The following is a 13,938-nucleotide window of genomic DNA, read 5'->3' on the forward strand; positions in this document are numbered from 1 at the left end:
TATACTGTTTGATGTTTTGTTTGTTTGTTTGAGAGATGCTCTGTAAATGGTCTTCTGATTTTTAGCAAGCAGTTAATGGCATTGCAGATAATATAAACCAGCCTTCTGCAACCTGTAGCCCTCCAGAAATGGTGGGGCCCCCAACTCCTATCAGTCCCAACCAGCATGGCCAACTCCTATCAGTCCCAACAGCATCTGGAGGGCACCAGATGTGCGAAGGCTGATAGAAACCGATCAGTTGCTATAGCACGGAAACCAACATTATGGACCACTCAAGGTCTCTTCATGCCATCAGATGCCAAGTGATAGGTGGTGGTGTTTAAGGTAGGGTAAACAACAGTGTGATCAGTTCCCCATCTAACTGGTTGGCTTTGCACTCGAGAACAGTGGGATAGTAGAAAGGCCACAATCTCCAAACAGTGTTAAAATAAATTAAGCAGCTTAGTTCAGGAATTGACTGAGCTCTGGATCAAACTCAGAAAGTTTGAACCTCGCCTCTGCTGGGGGCTTAGGTGGGCCATCCTCAGCCCCTGCCCCTCATCTCAGAAACAGGGACACAACACAAGAATCCCGTAAAGCAGGTCAGTAAGGATGGCTACAAGATTGTGGCTGCAAAATGCTTTAAACATTCTTAAGCCCCGTACAATTGCTGAGTATCAGTTGCGGTATTAAAAAGCATGCAATCTCTAAATAATTTTTCATTGTTCAGGAATGGGAAATATTAGAGTTATGCCAGTTCTCCTTCATCCCATCACAAAAATAGCCAGCAGTGGTCCATAAAACTTACATCACAAGGCTCTTCACAGTATGTGCAATAGTAATTGTGATCACAAAGAACTTTACTTGGAAAATGCAGTGTCTCCATAGAAATAGAAGTGCAGGCTCTAAGCAATGCATGAGAAATTAATGTAGATTTATTGTGCTAAAAACATTATGCATAAAATCCAGTGCTTTAGTTGCAAAAAGTGCTAGGCCACTGCTGCTGGCTTTTCTTTTCTTTTTTTACATCTGTTGAATGGCTCTAAGCAGGGATTGTACTGATTTACTTATTTAATAATAATAATAAAATCAGAATCTGTACTTGGAAATTAAAGTTCCAGGAAAACTTTTGCAATGGAGTATCACAGTGGATAGAGAATGTGCCTGGATTTTCTAGCTGGGCTAGGCACAAATTGTCTCATGTTCACACACTTAACAATTGGCAAACCAGCTCTTCATTTTCCAAATGCGTGTCTTGTTTTGTTTTTCAGGCTCTGATTCAGCTGCCACCATATATCTCTCAGTGCGATGAAGTTCTTCAGTTCTTTGAGACAAGACCAGAAGACTTAAATCCCCCCAAAGAGTAAGTTTGTTATAAGTAGCTTACACAGCTGCATTTCAGAAATGTTGAGAGAGAGAGAGAGAGAGAGAGCGCGAGAGAGAGAGAGAGAGAGATATGCAGCCAATGAAAAAAAGACAGCAGCATTTGTGTTTCATATTTTCCAGAGTACAGAAACCTCACACATCAGGTATGCGGTCACATGACATCAGTGAACATATAGTACGGATATCAGATTTTAAAAAAAAACACTATTAAAGAATGAATGAAGCAGCTCGAAGATAAGTTAATAATGAAGAAAAAAATGGGAAAACTAGAAGGTCAAAGAAACATGCAGCCTATGTTGCATACCGAGTTGGAAGGGACCTTGAGGATCATCTAGTCCAGCCCCTGCAATACAGGAATATGCAGCTGTTCCATATGCGTATCAAACTTGCAACCTTGGCATCAGCATCCAACTCTAACCAAATTCAGGGGTGGGGAACCTCCAACATGTGAGCCTAGATTTGCCAGGACTCCCCATTTGGCCTTCCAGGCCATTTCAGCCAAGCCATGGGAACCTGAAGTACACCTTACATAATATATGATGTCATGTATAGGGCAGGTTAAGACCTGGCTGAGCTGAGCAGGGGTTTATTGGTACTGGCCATCTGCCAATCAGGGTCACTTGCAAAGCTGTATGCAAAACACTGTGCGTAAGGCTTTGCAGGTCAGCTGATTGCCAGTCCTGCTGAGCCCATTGAGTATGACCCCATTGAGAAGTGATCCACAAGATCCATGCAAGCAAAAAGTGCCACCTGGCATAATGGTGAGATCAGGTGATTGACATGTAGCTCCAGCCCCCTGTCATACTTGGCCTGTGAGAGGTGGGGGAGGTAAAAATCTGACCTGCTGGCGAGATCCAGTTCCCTACCGCTGATCCCCGCTGGTTTCGCTCCCCTCATTTACTTGCCCACATTTTTGAAATTGAACTTTTACTATGAAGTATAAATACAAAATCATAAGATGTGGTTATGTGCATACAACCAATATATATGCATTGTAACTATCATGATTAAATACAATTTAAAGCATAGCTGGAACTTTTAAGAGCTTGCCTAGAAATTTTCTAAGTGTAACTGGAAACTTTTGACACATAATATGATAGTGAAACTGCTATGTGCTAGAAACCAAATTCTGTTATAACTATTAACAAAGTTGTGTGAGCCAAGATGCATTCCTTCTATATTCCCCCGTACCAAAATGCATTTAATTGAGTCCTGTACTACCTATAATCACCTATAATCCTAGATTCAACTGGTTTACAACAAAATAAAATACAGAATAGAATACATCATACATCATACACTAGATAATTTTAGCTGCTAAGAATAAAGAAAACTGATTTTTACAGGCATACAAAGGATTATCCGTATCTGTTCTGTTCAGTATCACCGGCCTTTGAACTTTCATAGTCGGATAGTAAACATCATAGGATATATCCATCTGAGTCATACTCAGAGTAGAGCCATATGGCTGATGTGACTTATTTCACCTGATAGGACTTAATTACACACAACCATATAACTTTACAGAAATGCACAGTAAGCTGTCAGAGATGCCTTTCTCCACCCAGAGCAATGGAGGTTGCCTAACAGCCTGTAGTGGTTTTCTAAAATTTAGGAGCAACCCCAAGCAAAATCTGTTTTCCTGTTGCCAGTTTCTTGAGCAATTTATTCTGACAAACAGTAACCACATGTTTGTTTTCCACCCAAAACAAGGAACATCAGCAATCTCTCTTTTTTCCTTGCATGACGCAACACGGTCTTGTGACTATGAGCTGCTTGAGGCCAGAAGTTCTTTTGTTGAGGATTCAGAGCATAAGACACCAACCACTATCTCATTTCTTTCTTTGTATGACACTAGAGCACATAATTATGCAAAGATATAGATTGTGCAAGTTCACATGGAGAAATGTGTATTTCAGAGGAATGAGAAGAGAGAGTGCTGCCATTATTTGTGTTAGAACATGGAGTCTTTCAACACCCAAGTTGGCTGCAAAGGGTTGTTCTCTTTCAATACAGGCAGGCTTTATGTTTCCATTTGCCTTCGGGTGCATATTGTTATTGCTTTTCCTCTTTGATTTCTCTTGACGTCTTGGCTTGTCATAGTTTCTTTTATGACTGCCAGTTAGTTGATTAGATTGGTGCAAAGGCTTAGTACCCATTAACTAATAACATGCTGTCAGCCTGTGTTTCCATCCATCCTGCATTTAAGATGTCTTTGCCCATTAACCCTATGTCCCTTTGCTAATTCATCAACTAATGCAATGAAAGACATATGCTGAAGACAGGCCTGCATCATGCATAGCTTCTTCATCATTCTGGAAGTGGGTGTATGCTGTGGGCTTTTGTTAAGACCTTTATAGAACCTCAGTGCTCTGTACTGTAGACAGGAGGGGTTAGATTATGAAGAGGCATTTGTTCAGAGCCTGCCCAGACCTCATTTTTACTGCACGAACAAGACCAAGTCTTGAGTATATGCAGTCTTGCTCCTGACCATGGAGTTTGTATGTGCTAGATTTCTCTCTACTGTATGTGGAATTTCTTTTAGATCCCACATGCAAATAAATACTTGTACTAGCCCAAGTTGTTCCTTCCTTTACAGTTTTCTGACATCTGTCTATCTACTCATATTTGGGGACTGGATCCTTGAACCTTCCTGAATTAACCTTCTCTTTGATTCCATATGACCTGCCTTACTATATGCTGTTTTATTCATTCCATTGTAATACTAACAATATGCAAAAAAATCTACAAGTCCAATATTCAGAGGTGCTGCTGCAACTCGGAATGTCCTTGTGTGGGAGAAACCAAGACCACCTCTCCCTTCAACAGAAAACCCTCCAAATAGTTCCTCCTTATTGAAACACTTCAAAACCCATTCAATGTCTCCTATGTTGAGGTTTTTTCTGAAATTGACCAGGAAGCTGAACTACAATGAAGTTGAAATTGAATAGTTCTTTTGCAAAATTTGAGGGGGGGGGGGCTTGTGGTGGTTTGAATGAGTTGATTTTTAAAAGAAAATGTCCTTTTTGCTTATTTGGGACAAAGGTGTTCACCTTTATAGATGGAATGGAAAATGTTGTCTGAATTACAAAGTTAGGCACAATTTTGTTTTTTTTGGGGGGAGAGGTAATTATACCTCCTCCTTTGTCTTCTTATCCTCTTGCTGTAAAAATAACCTTAAATTTAAGATAAGCTAATTGGTACTCACAGAAACCTTGTCACACATTCACAGATAAATCTTTTATACATCTGAGCAGCTAGGATGGATAAATATAATAAACAACAATATTTGTGCTCTTGCGCCTGATAATTACATTAGAGTGAGGCTTAATTTATGCATCCTTGTGTAGTGATTCTCTGAATGAAGTGAGCCCTTTGCTGTTTCCTTTGGCCTTTTGCTAGAAGGATAATAAGAAAGAAAGGACTTGCCGTTCTGAGTGGCTTAATAGATTCCTCTCAGCTGCCAACAGCAAGCTGCTGTTGTGTCTCAAGGACATATCTGTTGTGTTTCATGGCCCAGCTGGAATACTCGATGGATATTTATTAGCTACAATTCAAAATGTTAATTAATAAAAGTCCTTGACTCTCTCCTCTGGAGGGACTGGTATGAACAGTTCTCCCAGTGCTGCACCACTTGATATGCTGCAAACCTACCAATCACACGATGAAACCCACAATTAGGTGAATTGTAGTGCTGCATCTGGGGCTTGGTCGGATGTCATAGCTCATGGGCGAGATAAACACTTTTTTTGGGACCTTGAATTGGAGCCAGGTCTTGCAGTAAAAGGAAGATGCCTTATCATAAAGTAGCAAATATGTGGTGAGGTGAAGCACACATTATCATGTTGAAAGCCAAATATAGCAATCTTTCTGATAATGGTTTGTTCATATTAAAAACTCTTCCACCTAACAGATTATTCTTCCTGCTTCATTTATGCATTCAGGATTGTAGCCTGATTTCATTAAAGTTTCCAATTACATTAGTTCCAGAGGATTACATGTACAGGCTCAGTGTTCACATATCACTAAGTCAAAACCATTGCTTAGCAGGAATGCACATGTTCCTGGACAGAAGATCACAGCTGACCCTGCAGTTCTGCACTGTGTGTGCTGCTGCTGTCCTACTTGGAGCTAAACCATGGTTTGTCTCCTCTAGACAAACCATGGGCTGTAAATCAAGAACAGACCTCTTCTCTCCAAGAACTTATATGCTTGTGCATTAGTGCCAAACCATGGTTTGGCTTGGTATAACCTGTGAACCTAGTCAAAGACTGTTGTTCAAAAAAAGAAAAGTAAAAGAAGGCTCCAGTTAGTGCTTTAGGCAAACATATTTATAGTTGTGTAAGCCTTTGTGGGCTAGAGCATGGATGGGGAACCCACGGGACTCCTGATGACGATGGACTGCAGCTCTCATCATCCTTTGCCATTAGCCATGTTGCTTAGGACTGGTCTCATCTAATTGGGCCCAAGGTTGCATGGACAAAGTGGGAAGGCAAGACTGGGCATCTAGTAACCACCGTTGAAACTTACTGGTTTAGGAATGCAGTAAGGCTGCTTGGATGGATCTGTGAAAGTCCCAGGACATGCAGGAACTGAAAGCCTCTTTGTATTCTTTCCTTTTCTCAAGTTGAAATAGCCTTCCCCTTTCCCCCACTAGTGGCATAAAGGAGCGCAGCAATGAAGCTGTGAAAGTCTGATGTGTGCGACAAAAAAGCCATTGCTGAGTCAAGGGATTTAGCTGCTAACAGTTCTCATGCTGAGAGCCTTGAGCTTTCCATGCACAGACTCCTAAGTGGCTATTAAGAACAATCTGCTGTACTCTAGCAGAGAGAAGCAACAGACAGGACAGATTACGCTCTTTGCTAGCTTCTTGTTCTTTCCAGTAACTTGTCTTGGAGACCTGTGTACATCCTTGTCATCTGTGTTCCAGTAATGTTAACAAGGGCAGAGCCATTCCTCTTAAAAGGAACACTATAAATATAATACACTGTGAGTTCCACCATAGCAGGGAGAAGGAGATGCGAGGTTTTTGTCTGCAGCTACAGATCTGTGGTGGAATGTGCTTGACAAACATTTCTAGTGGCTTATCTAATTTTTGGTGCCTTAGCTATAGATCTGTAGGATCACTGAATAGGAGGCCTCTGGGGGTTGTGCGTAAAGTCTGTGCTTTGATTACACAGCATCAGAGCTTTGCCTCTGGAATGGATGTTCAGAATTTCAAACATCCACAGAATTTAAACTCAAAAGATACACAGTGAATTAATTTGTCTCGTCCTTTGTTAAAACTATCCAAGCTGGTGGCCATCACTAAGTCTTGTGGGAAGAGCGAATTCCATAGTTAACTCTGCACTGCGTGAAGAAGTGCCTTCTTTTGTATGTCCTGAATCTTCCAGCATTCAGCTGCGTTGGATGGCCTTGCATTCTAATATTACAAAAGAGGGAGCAAAACTTCTCCCTATCCATTTTCTTCACACCGTACATAGTTGTGTACACTTCTGTCATGTTTCCTTTTACTCACCTTTTCTCTAAACTAAAAAGCCTCAAATTCTACTGCAGGGGTGTCAAACTCAAATTCATCGGGGGCCACATCAGCAGTTTGGTCACCCTCAAAGGGCCGGTTGTATCTATAGGACTCAATATGCGCTCAATATAAAAACAAGTGGAGGTTTCCTGAATGCATGTAAAGTGGAGGTTTCCTGTGTAGAACGGACGGCACCGCTAGAGGGCAGACGTTCTCTGGCTTGTAGGCTGCCACGCATGTGCTGAAGAGGCGGCTTTCTTGTGTGTGCTGAAGAGGCGGCATGTGCTGAAGAGGCGGCAGCTACACGGGCCACATGACGAGGTCTGGCGGGCCGGATTCGGCCCACGGGCCTTGTGTTTGACACCCGTGTTCTACAGTGTTTTCACATAGGGAAGTTGCTCCATCTCCTTGAACATTTTTGGTTGCCCTTTTCTCAACCTCTCCAGCTGTACAATATCCTTTTTGAGGCGAGGCGACCAGAACGGGACACAGTGTTCCAACATGGAATTCGCCTTTTTCACAGCTGCTTCACACTAAGTCAACATCTTTCTTGAACTCTCTTCAGAGGATTGAGTGATTCTCCTTCATACCTGATTTAAGCCTTAGCTTGTTCTTTAACCACCTTCCTTGACCTAATCTTTATTTAGTTTCTGCCCTAGAAAAACTGGATGTAGTAGTAGCCACGCTTTGATTAAGGTAGCAGTCTAAAACTCTGATTCCTTTGGCTTAATCCTTTGGACTATTGTTTGCAGGTCAGCAATACAGTTTTAAAATCCTCTTTCTGCCATCTTTCTTCAAGGCTGCCTCTATGTGTATGTTTGAACCACTCCAGTGTGGCTTTTGTGCTTGCCTTCCCTGATTCTGTGGAATACCAATGTTTACACCTGTGCTTGTTTATTTTTATATATATAAGGCATTTTGAGCCCTAGATGGTGAAAAGTGGGACTATAGATTTTTAATATAAATAATAAACACACAAACACATACACAGAGTCAGCTGACCTTATTTGCCTGCTGAGCCAGGCCCAGTCATTATTGGTGGCTGTTTTGCAGGGTCCACCCTTTTTTGTAAGCTCCCTCCCTCCCCAAAGAAAAGTCTGCTGAGTCTAATGCCTTCCTCTTGTGCACAAATGGTGTCATTTTGGCTATAAAAAGAGCCACATTTCATTCAATGAATTTGCTATTGTATAGCATACTTAGAGACACATAGCTAGGTGAAGGCTGAAACGGTATTTGTAGTAACTGATTGCTTCCTGCAGCCATCCTGCAGCACTGCCAGTAAATCAAAGCGAGGGAGCCAGGAGGAAAGATGGGTCAGAAAAAGAGTTCAGCTGATGTGAGCTTTCTGGTCAACTCTATTTTTTGCATCAGTTTCAATTAAGAGGATTTTACTTAGGATCAGTTTTAAATGTGATGGTGCTGGTGTGAAAGTTGCCAAAACTCATTTTTCTCTCTACGGTGCTTTGTGTAACTGTAAAAGATGATGACCACACACTCACCCATGCATATGCAGCCTCTCTTCAGGGCACCATAGCTACCATCTTGGCACAGGATAAGAGACTTCTAAATACTACTCTAGAAACTTGAAACACCCATTTTTAAGTGGCCTCTGTGTAATCCCCAGCCATCAAATTTAAATTGACCCTTCCATGTGCTACATTTGAAGCTGGTGATGAGCAATATCAAATACCTTCCATCATTTTGGAAGTGGTACAATATGGACTACAATTTATATTTTATATTAAAAATTTAAGCCTATTTCTCAGGCTGTATATATTTTGCACAAAAATAACTTCATGAGACAGATTGTGCTAGAGATTGTTTCTGAGTGCTCAGTTTGATTGCAGATGTTTTGTGTCCTGTTATGGAAGACATCAACTTTTTATTGAGAATTGTTCTCTAAACATCCTAGGGTTTGTTCCTAGAGGCCCAAAGATGGTACGTACCAGGATTTCTGTACAGAGCAAGTGTTGAAAGTCTCCCATTAGTGCTCATGCTTGGTGAGAAAAAATGAAGACTTGCCTTCAGTTTTGAGCATTTACTTTGTTGATCTTTTTTTTTCTTAGAATGAGATGCAAAGACAAACACTGCTTTTGTTTCAAGATTGTCCTCATTTTTGGTAATGACTTGGTTCTGTAATTATTTTAGGGCCGATTGATTAGTATCCCCCTCTGCCCCTGGGAAAACAGAACTGTGACCTAAAACATGTAACATCCCGATGTTCTTTCACTTGTTAGCCTTTCTAAGAGGTATTTTTATGGGCCAATGCCACATTGCTTTCTCCTGTTTCAGAGTGGGGTGATAGGCAGAGGGGAGGAAGCTGCAGGTTGCTGCAAGCTGACTGCAGTTTCCTGTCTTGTCTTGAGTTACTGCTCTCAGAGGTGTATCTGGTCAATCCGAGAAGGTCCTGGCAAGAAAATAAAAGTGCAGGCTCCCTTCCCCCTCCTCATCCAGACAGGAAGCATAGCAGAAAAGAGATGGGAAGTGATGTGTTAATACATTTAGCAGACAAGAAAGAAAAGCAACCGTTTTCAAGGCACTGCAGTTGTATGCTAGACAGGAAGAACCCAGTTGGGTCCCCATTGGAATCTCTGTTTCCCTGGTGCCCAACAAGTAAAGAAAATGCTTAAGGCTGATACTGTCTTGATTATTATTGCCCCTCTGCTGATTGTCTGCTTCATGAGATTCTGATGGGGTTTAGATGTAATGTCAAACTGATTTGGTGTTATGTGTACAAGCAAGCCTGAGCCTCTGACGTCTACACCCCATACCACCCACCCCCCTACTTTTCTGGTTCTCAGCAAACGTACATGGCCACATGACGAAATGACAAACTGTGTAAACCTTAGTTTGCTCACATGCCTAGGAACCAGGCTCATGCCTGCTTGTGTATGTAATGCTGTGGATTCCATATGATTGGCTATTTATCCTTTAGGCTTCTGCCTTTCCTATCATGTTTGCTGATCAAGCTGTGGTTGAGCATTATTACATCTTGTCTGAGCTGCTGTCTGTATTGGAGAATCCTCAGACCCAGGAAATTTACTTGAATCCATATGTTTTATTGAGTTGCTCTTTGGCCCCTATGTCTGGTTTCTAAGGCTATGAGAGCGCCAGCTGTTTCTCGCCAGAGTCTGTTGCTGGCATCCCTGGAAAGAGGAATGCAGTCTGCAGCACATCCTGTGAACGGTCACAGTTTTCAGTGCTCTTAACATAATTTTGCATAAGAAAAATGTTTTCTGTGATTTGGTGCAGATGCATTGCCCGTGTTCAAATTTAATGCTAAACCTGGTATAGCACTACACAAATGCGATTCCTGCAATGCATGTGGTTGGACTAGATGATGTGTTGGGTCTCTTCCACCTCTACCATTCTATGAGTTTATGACAGGCACCCCCAACCTGCAGCCCTCCAGATGTTTTGGCCTACAACTCCCATGATCCCTAGCTAACAGGACCAGTGGTCAGGGATGATGGGAATTGTAGTCCAAAACATCTGGAAGGCCGAAGATTGGGGGTGCCTAGTCTATGAAATGAGTCTAATGAAAGGAAACTTTTCATTAGACACAGTTCTGTTGATACCAGGTATATAATAAACCATCTTACATGGCTTGCTTTCAGGTGGTTTTTACCAGGAGGTAAATCTCCCTATAGTAACAAAATAAAAGATTGATCTTAGTGCGCTACATGTTATTAGAACTGTTTTTGTGGTCCCAAGAATCTTGTATGGGAATTGCAACCACTACATAGCAGCTGGTGTGAAATAGCTGTCATGGCTAGATCGGCCACATCAATATGAGGCCTCTCTATCAAGTGTATGCAGTTAGGCTTTTACTGAGAAGTTTATGTTAAAAGGAGGGGAAAGCTTAGTTGACAGCTATCATTTTAGCTGGTGTTGTGAGTCTGCCTTCAAACCCTGCATTGGGTCAGTGCTGCACGTTTGTCAAATTAAAAGCACATGTTGGCTGGGTAAAAGGCTGGTATCTTTGTCACAGCTTTCATTTCTTGGAACAAAGGGGTGATTCAGGGACAGACACTGTATTTGCAGGAACTGTTTTGAGGTTTCTATTTACAAACAAGTGGTGTGTTTATTTTATGAAACAATTTATAAAAAATAAATAAACCATTAGCAGCAACTTGAACGTGGAATTTATATCATATATAGTTATATTTGTAGAGATGTGTAAACAGCTTATGGATTTCTCAAAATGTAAAGTGGTATAAAAGAAAAATAAATACAGTTGCAGATTCTGGACCAAGAACTATCCAAAGTTCTTCATGCCAACAACTTATGTACAGCCATATAGACGTGGCTTGTTACGTTGTGTTGTTAATCAAGTTTATTTTCTCTTTCTCAGGGAACCAATTGGAAAGAAGAGATCTGGTAAGGCAATTACTTGTTTTATTCCCTTTCTTGATCTTTTATAAAGCTAATGGAATTGACCACAGCCAGTGACCAATTGACAGCTGGACTGAACCACGTGCTTCCACAGGCCACCTGTATTATACTACTTCTCTTTGATGAGGTGGAAGAGATTGGACGAATCTGTCACAGAAGTGCTGTTTCTCTTTGACTTTTCTCCTTCTGTCACCCTCTCTTTTGTTTCTACTACTGTGAGGGTGATCCCAATACAGATCTGGTCCAGGAAGTCTAAAAGGTTCCCCACCCTGTTCTACAGGGTAGCAGTGTATGAGAGCCGATTGGCACCATAGCCCTCTGTTCTGTTTGTAGAACAGATTGCTGTTTAGCCAAAATGTCATTGTCCATTTTTGAAGTTGGCTTTGGTCAATGAAGGCAGGTTAAACATGGCACATGAAGTGTAGTGCACATGTGATGAACAATTATATGCTAAAAGCTGTCAGTAGGAGTGATCAGTAGTCTTGTTTACTAACTTGGCATTTGTAGCAGCTATATTCTGTGCTGCTGCATCACTCCCACCTTGTTCCCCAGCACAGCTGATTATTACTCCTGTCTGTGCATGTCTGCCATCTTTCACTGCAACATCTAGTCTAGTTGCAGTTTACACTACATATAGTTTGCCTGTATGCTGAATGATGGTTGAGGTAGGCAGTGAATAATAGGAGAGGCTGCAGAGTTTGCACAGTAGAAATGAAGGAAAGGGGGAAATAGTAACCTGTTTAGAAGCAAGATGTGCGAAACGTGTTCTTAGAGGGCTCTTCCTTTGAGTTCAGAAAATGCTTTGAGCAGAAACTTGGGCATGCATCGTTGTAAACATCAGCAGGAGGCTTTGTTCTGAGCTGTTCTGTTTTCTTTTGTATTCGTTATTGCATTTGTCAAAGAAGACCAATTTCCTTTTCTGCTTGCTGTTTGGTGCCTGGAGCTGATTGCGGCAAACAGAGGACCTCCAAGGGCAGTATTCCCAACAATAATCTACAATGGATTCATCCTTCCGTTTTAGTCAAAAGAGCGTAACAATCGCGCACACACCTGCTTGCCAGTAGCAGTTTGTGCTTGAACATGTAAATCCTTCTGCATTGGCTCTGAAACTCAGTGCTAGCTGATTGCACTCCCAAACACCAGCAAACCAGGAACCCCACCCTGCAGGGCAACTAAACACCTGCCTGCTTCTTTCAGCTTCCTTAGTGGAGTACTATGTACTTTTGAATTTTGCCGGCATGAAAACACAATGAACTTTATAATAAGTTTATTTATTCCCAGTGCAGAAATACCGGTCAGCTTTGTTTCTGCAAACCTGAGTAACTTAATCCCATGGAACATATTCTAGTTTACAAATACACCCACACACAACATTAAAGGAAGGTAGAGATATTGGAGCCTATTCAGGTAGTCACATGTCGCTCAAGAAGATTGGGCACATATTCTGTGTTGCTGTGATCTGCCAAAGGATTACTGCTTGTTCAAGTTTGTTCTTGGTTTTTACTTCTGCAAACCTCGAGTTCTCCCCAGACTGCTTTGTGTGTGTGTGTCTGTGTCTGTGTCTGTGTCTGTATCTGTGTGGTGCCTTTTGACCACATGAAGATCTGCACTTGCAGTAGGAGTTCATTATTAGTATTATGATTATCTTGCCTCATCTTGACAAATGGAGACAACACACGGTTGTTAATCTTTCATTACCTTTGCATCTGTATATTTATATTCTTTTTTGTGTCCTCATTGCCTTTCTCCACCATTTTTGTTCCTCCATCAGGACTTATCCAGAGAACGGCTTCTTTCCTTCTGAGAGGTAGTAACAGCAGCTTGTTGCTTGGGCCTTGCTTTCACGTTTCCTCCCTGCTGGGCAACACGTGCTGTTCCTCTTGGGCAGACTAGGCTCCTCTCTCTTGCCACTGCTTTGTCAGGTTGCTGCTTCCCGTTGGGTAGGGGAGTGCTGGGATGGGTAGGGGATGTTCATTAAAAAATCTCCATTGAATAGCACTGAGGATAAGCAAATGAAACCCAACTAGGATGGTTTGCAGCCCGCTACATGGCAACTCTACTGCTTTGCTGGTGGTGGTTTCAAGGTTTGGGTGATAGATGGGAATAAATTACACTGTGGCTTTAATGGCAGGGGAAAACTGGAATTGTTGAGTGATTGGCAGCATTGCCACATCTGACACAAATGAACAGCTTTTGCACATTTGCATGTTCATTTAAATATATGCAAATTGCCATTGATCAACATTTAGATGCAAATACTGATACTTAAAAGATGTGTCAATCCTATGCTTTTTCCTCTTTTTAATGGAATCTGGAATCTTGCAAACTTCTGTCTAGATTTGCCGCTTTGAAGGGAAAGTTTAGGTGCTTAGTTGTGAAAGGTTGTGCTGGCATCTAAATTTTAAGTGACAATGCCACACTCACCCATCTAGCTCATTGTGCATATACACTTGTCCTTAATTTAGCTAGTATGCATGTACTAGGGTGGCTATTTATTTATTTATTTTTAAAGCTCTTTGTAAATAATTGGAAGGCTGTTTTTAAAATCTTGTTCTGCTGGGTAATTGTTCTTGGCAGCCCACTTGGCCTAAGTGGACGTGTCAGGTGATTATGTATTGATCAACAGGAGTTAAAGTACATCTCCACAGTCTGACAAA

The 13,938-nt window shown here is 41.6% G+C and overlaps 1 protein-coding gene across 3 annotated transcripts in view; it reads left to right on the top strand.

The window, feature by feature from the left end:
• The window catches only part of SH3PXD2B (SH3 and PX domains 2B), a 103,677-nt gene that overhangs the window by 65,445 nt on the left and 24,294 nt on the right, over positions 1-13,938 (top strand). For 2 of the 3 annotated variants that reach the window (XM_083726134.1, XM_083726132.1), the window contains exons 5-7: positions 1,251-1,342; positions 11,241-11,266; positions 13,053-13,088. In XM_083726134.1, coding sequence (XP_083582260.1) covers positions 1,251-1,342; positions 11,241-11,266; positions 13,053-13,088 — 154 coding nt within the window. The remainder of the gene's footprint in view (positions 1-1,250; positions 1,343-11,240; positions 11,267-13,052; positions 13,089-13,938) is intronic. The other variant, XM_083726133.1, reaches the window with a different exon arrangement.

Source organism: Podarcis gaigeae (genome assembly GCF_964106915.1).
Source record: "Podarcis gaigeae genome assembly, chromosome: 2".
Classification (NCBI taxonomy): Eukaryota; Metazoa; Chordata; class Lepidosauria; order Squamata; family Lacertidae; genus Podarcis; species Podarcis gaigeae.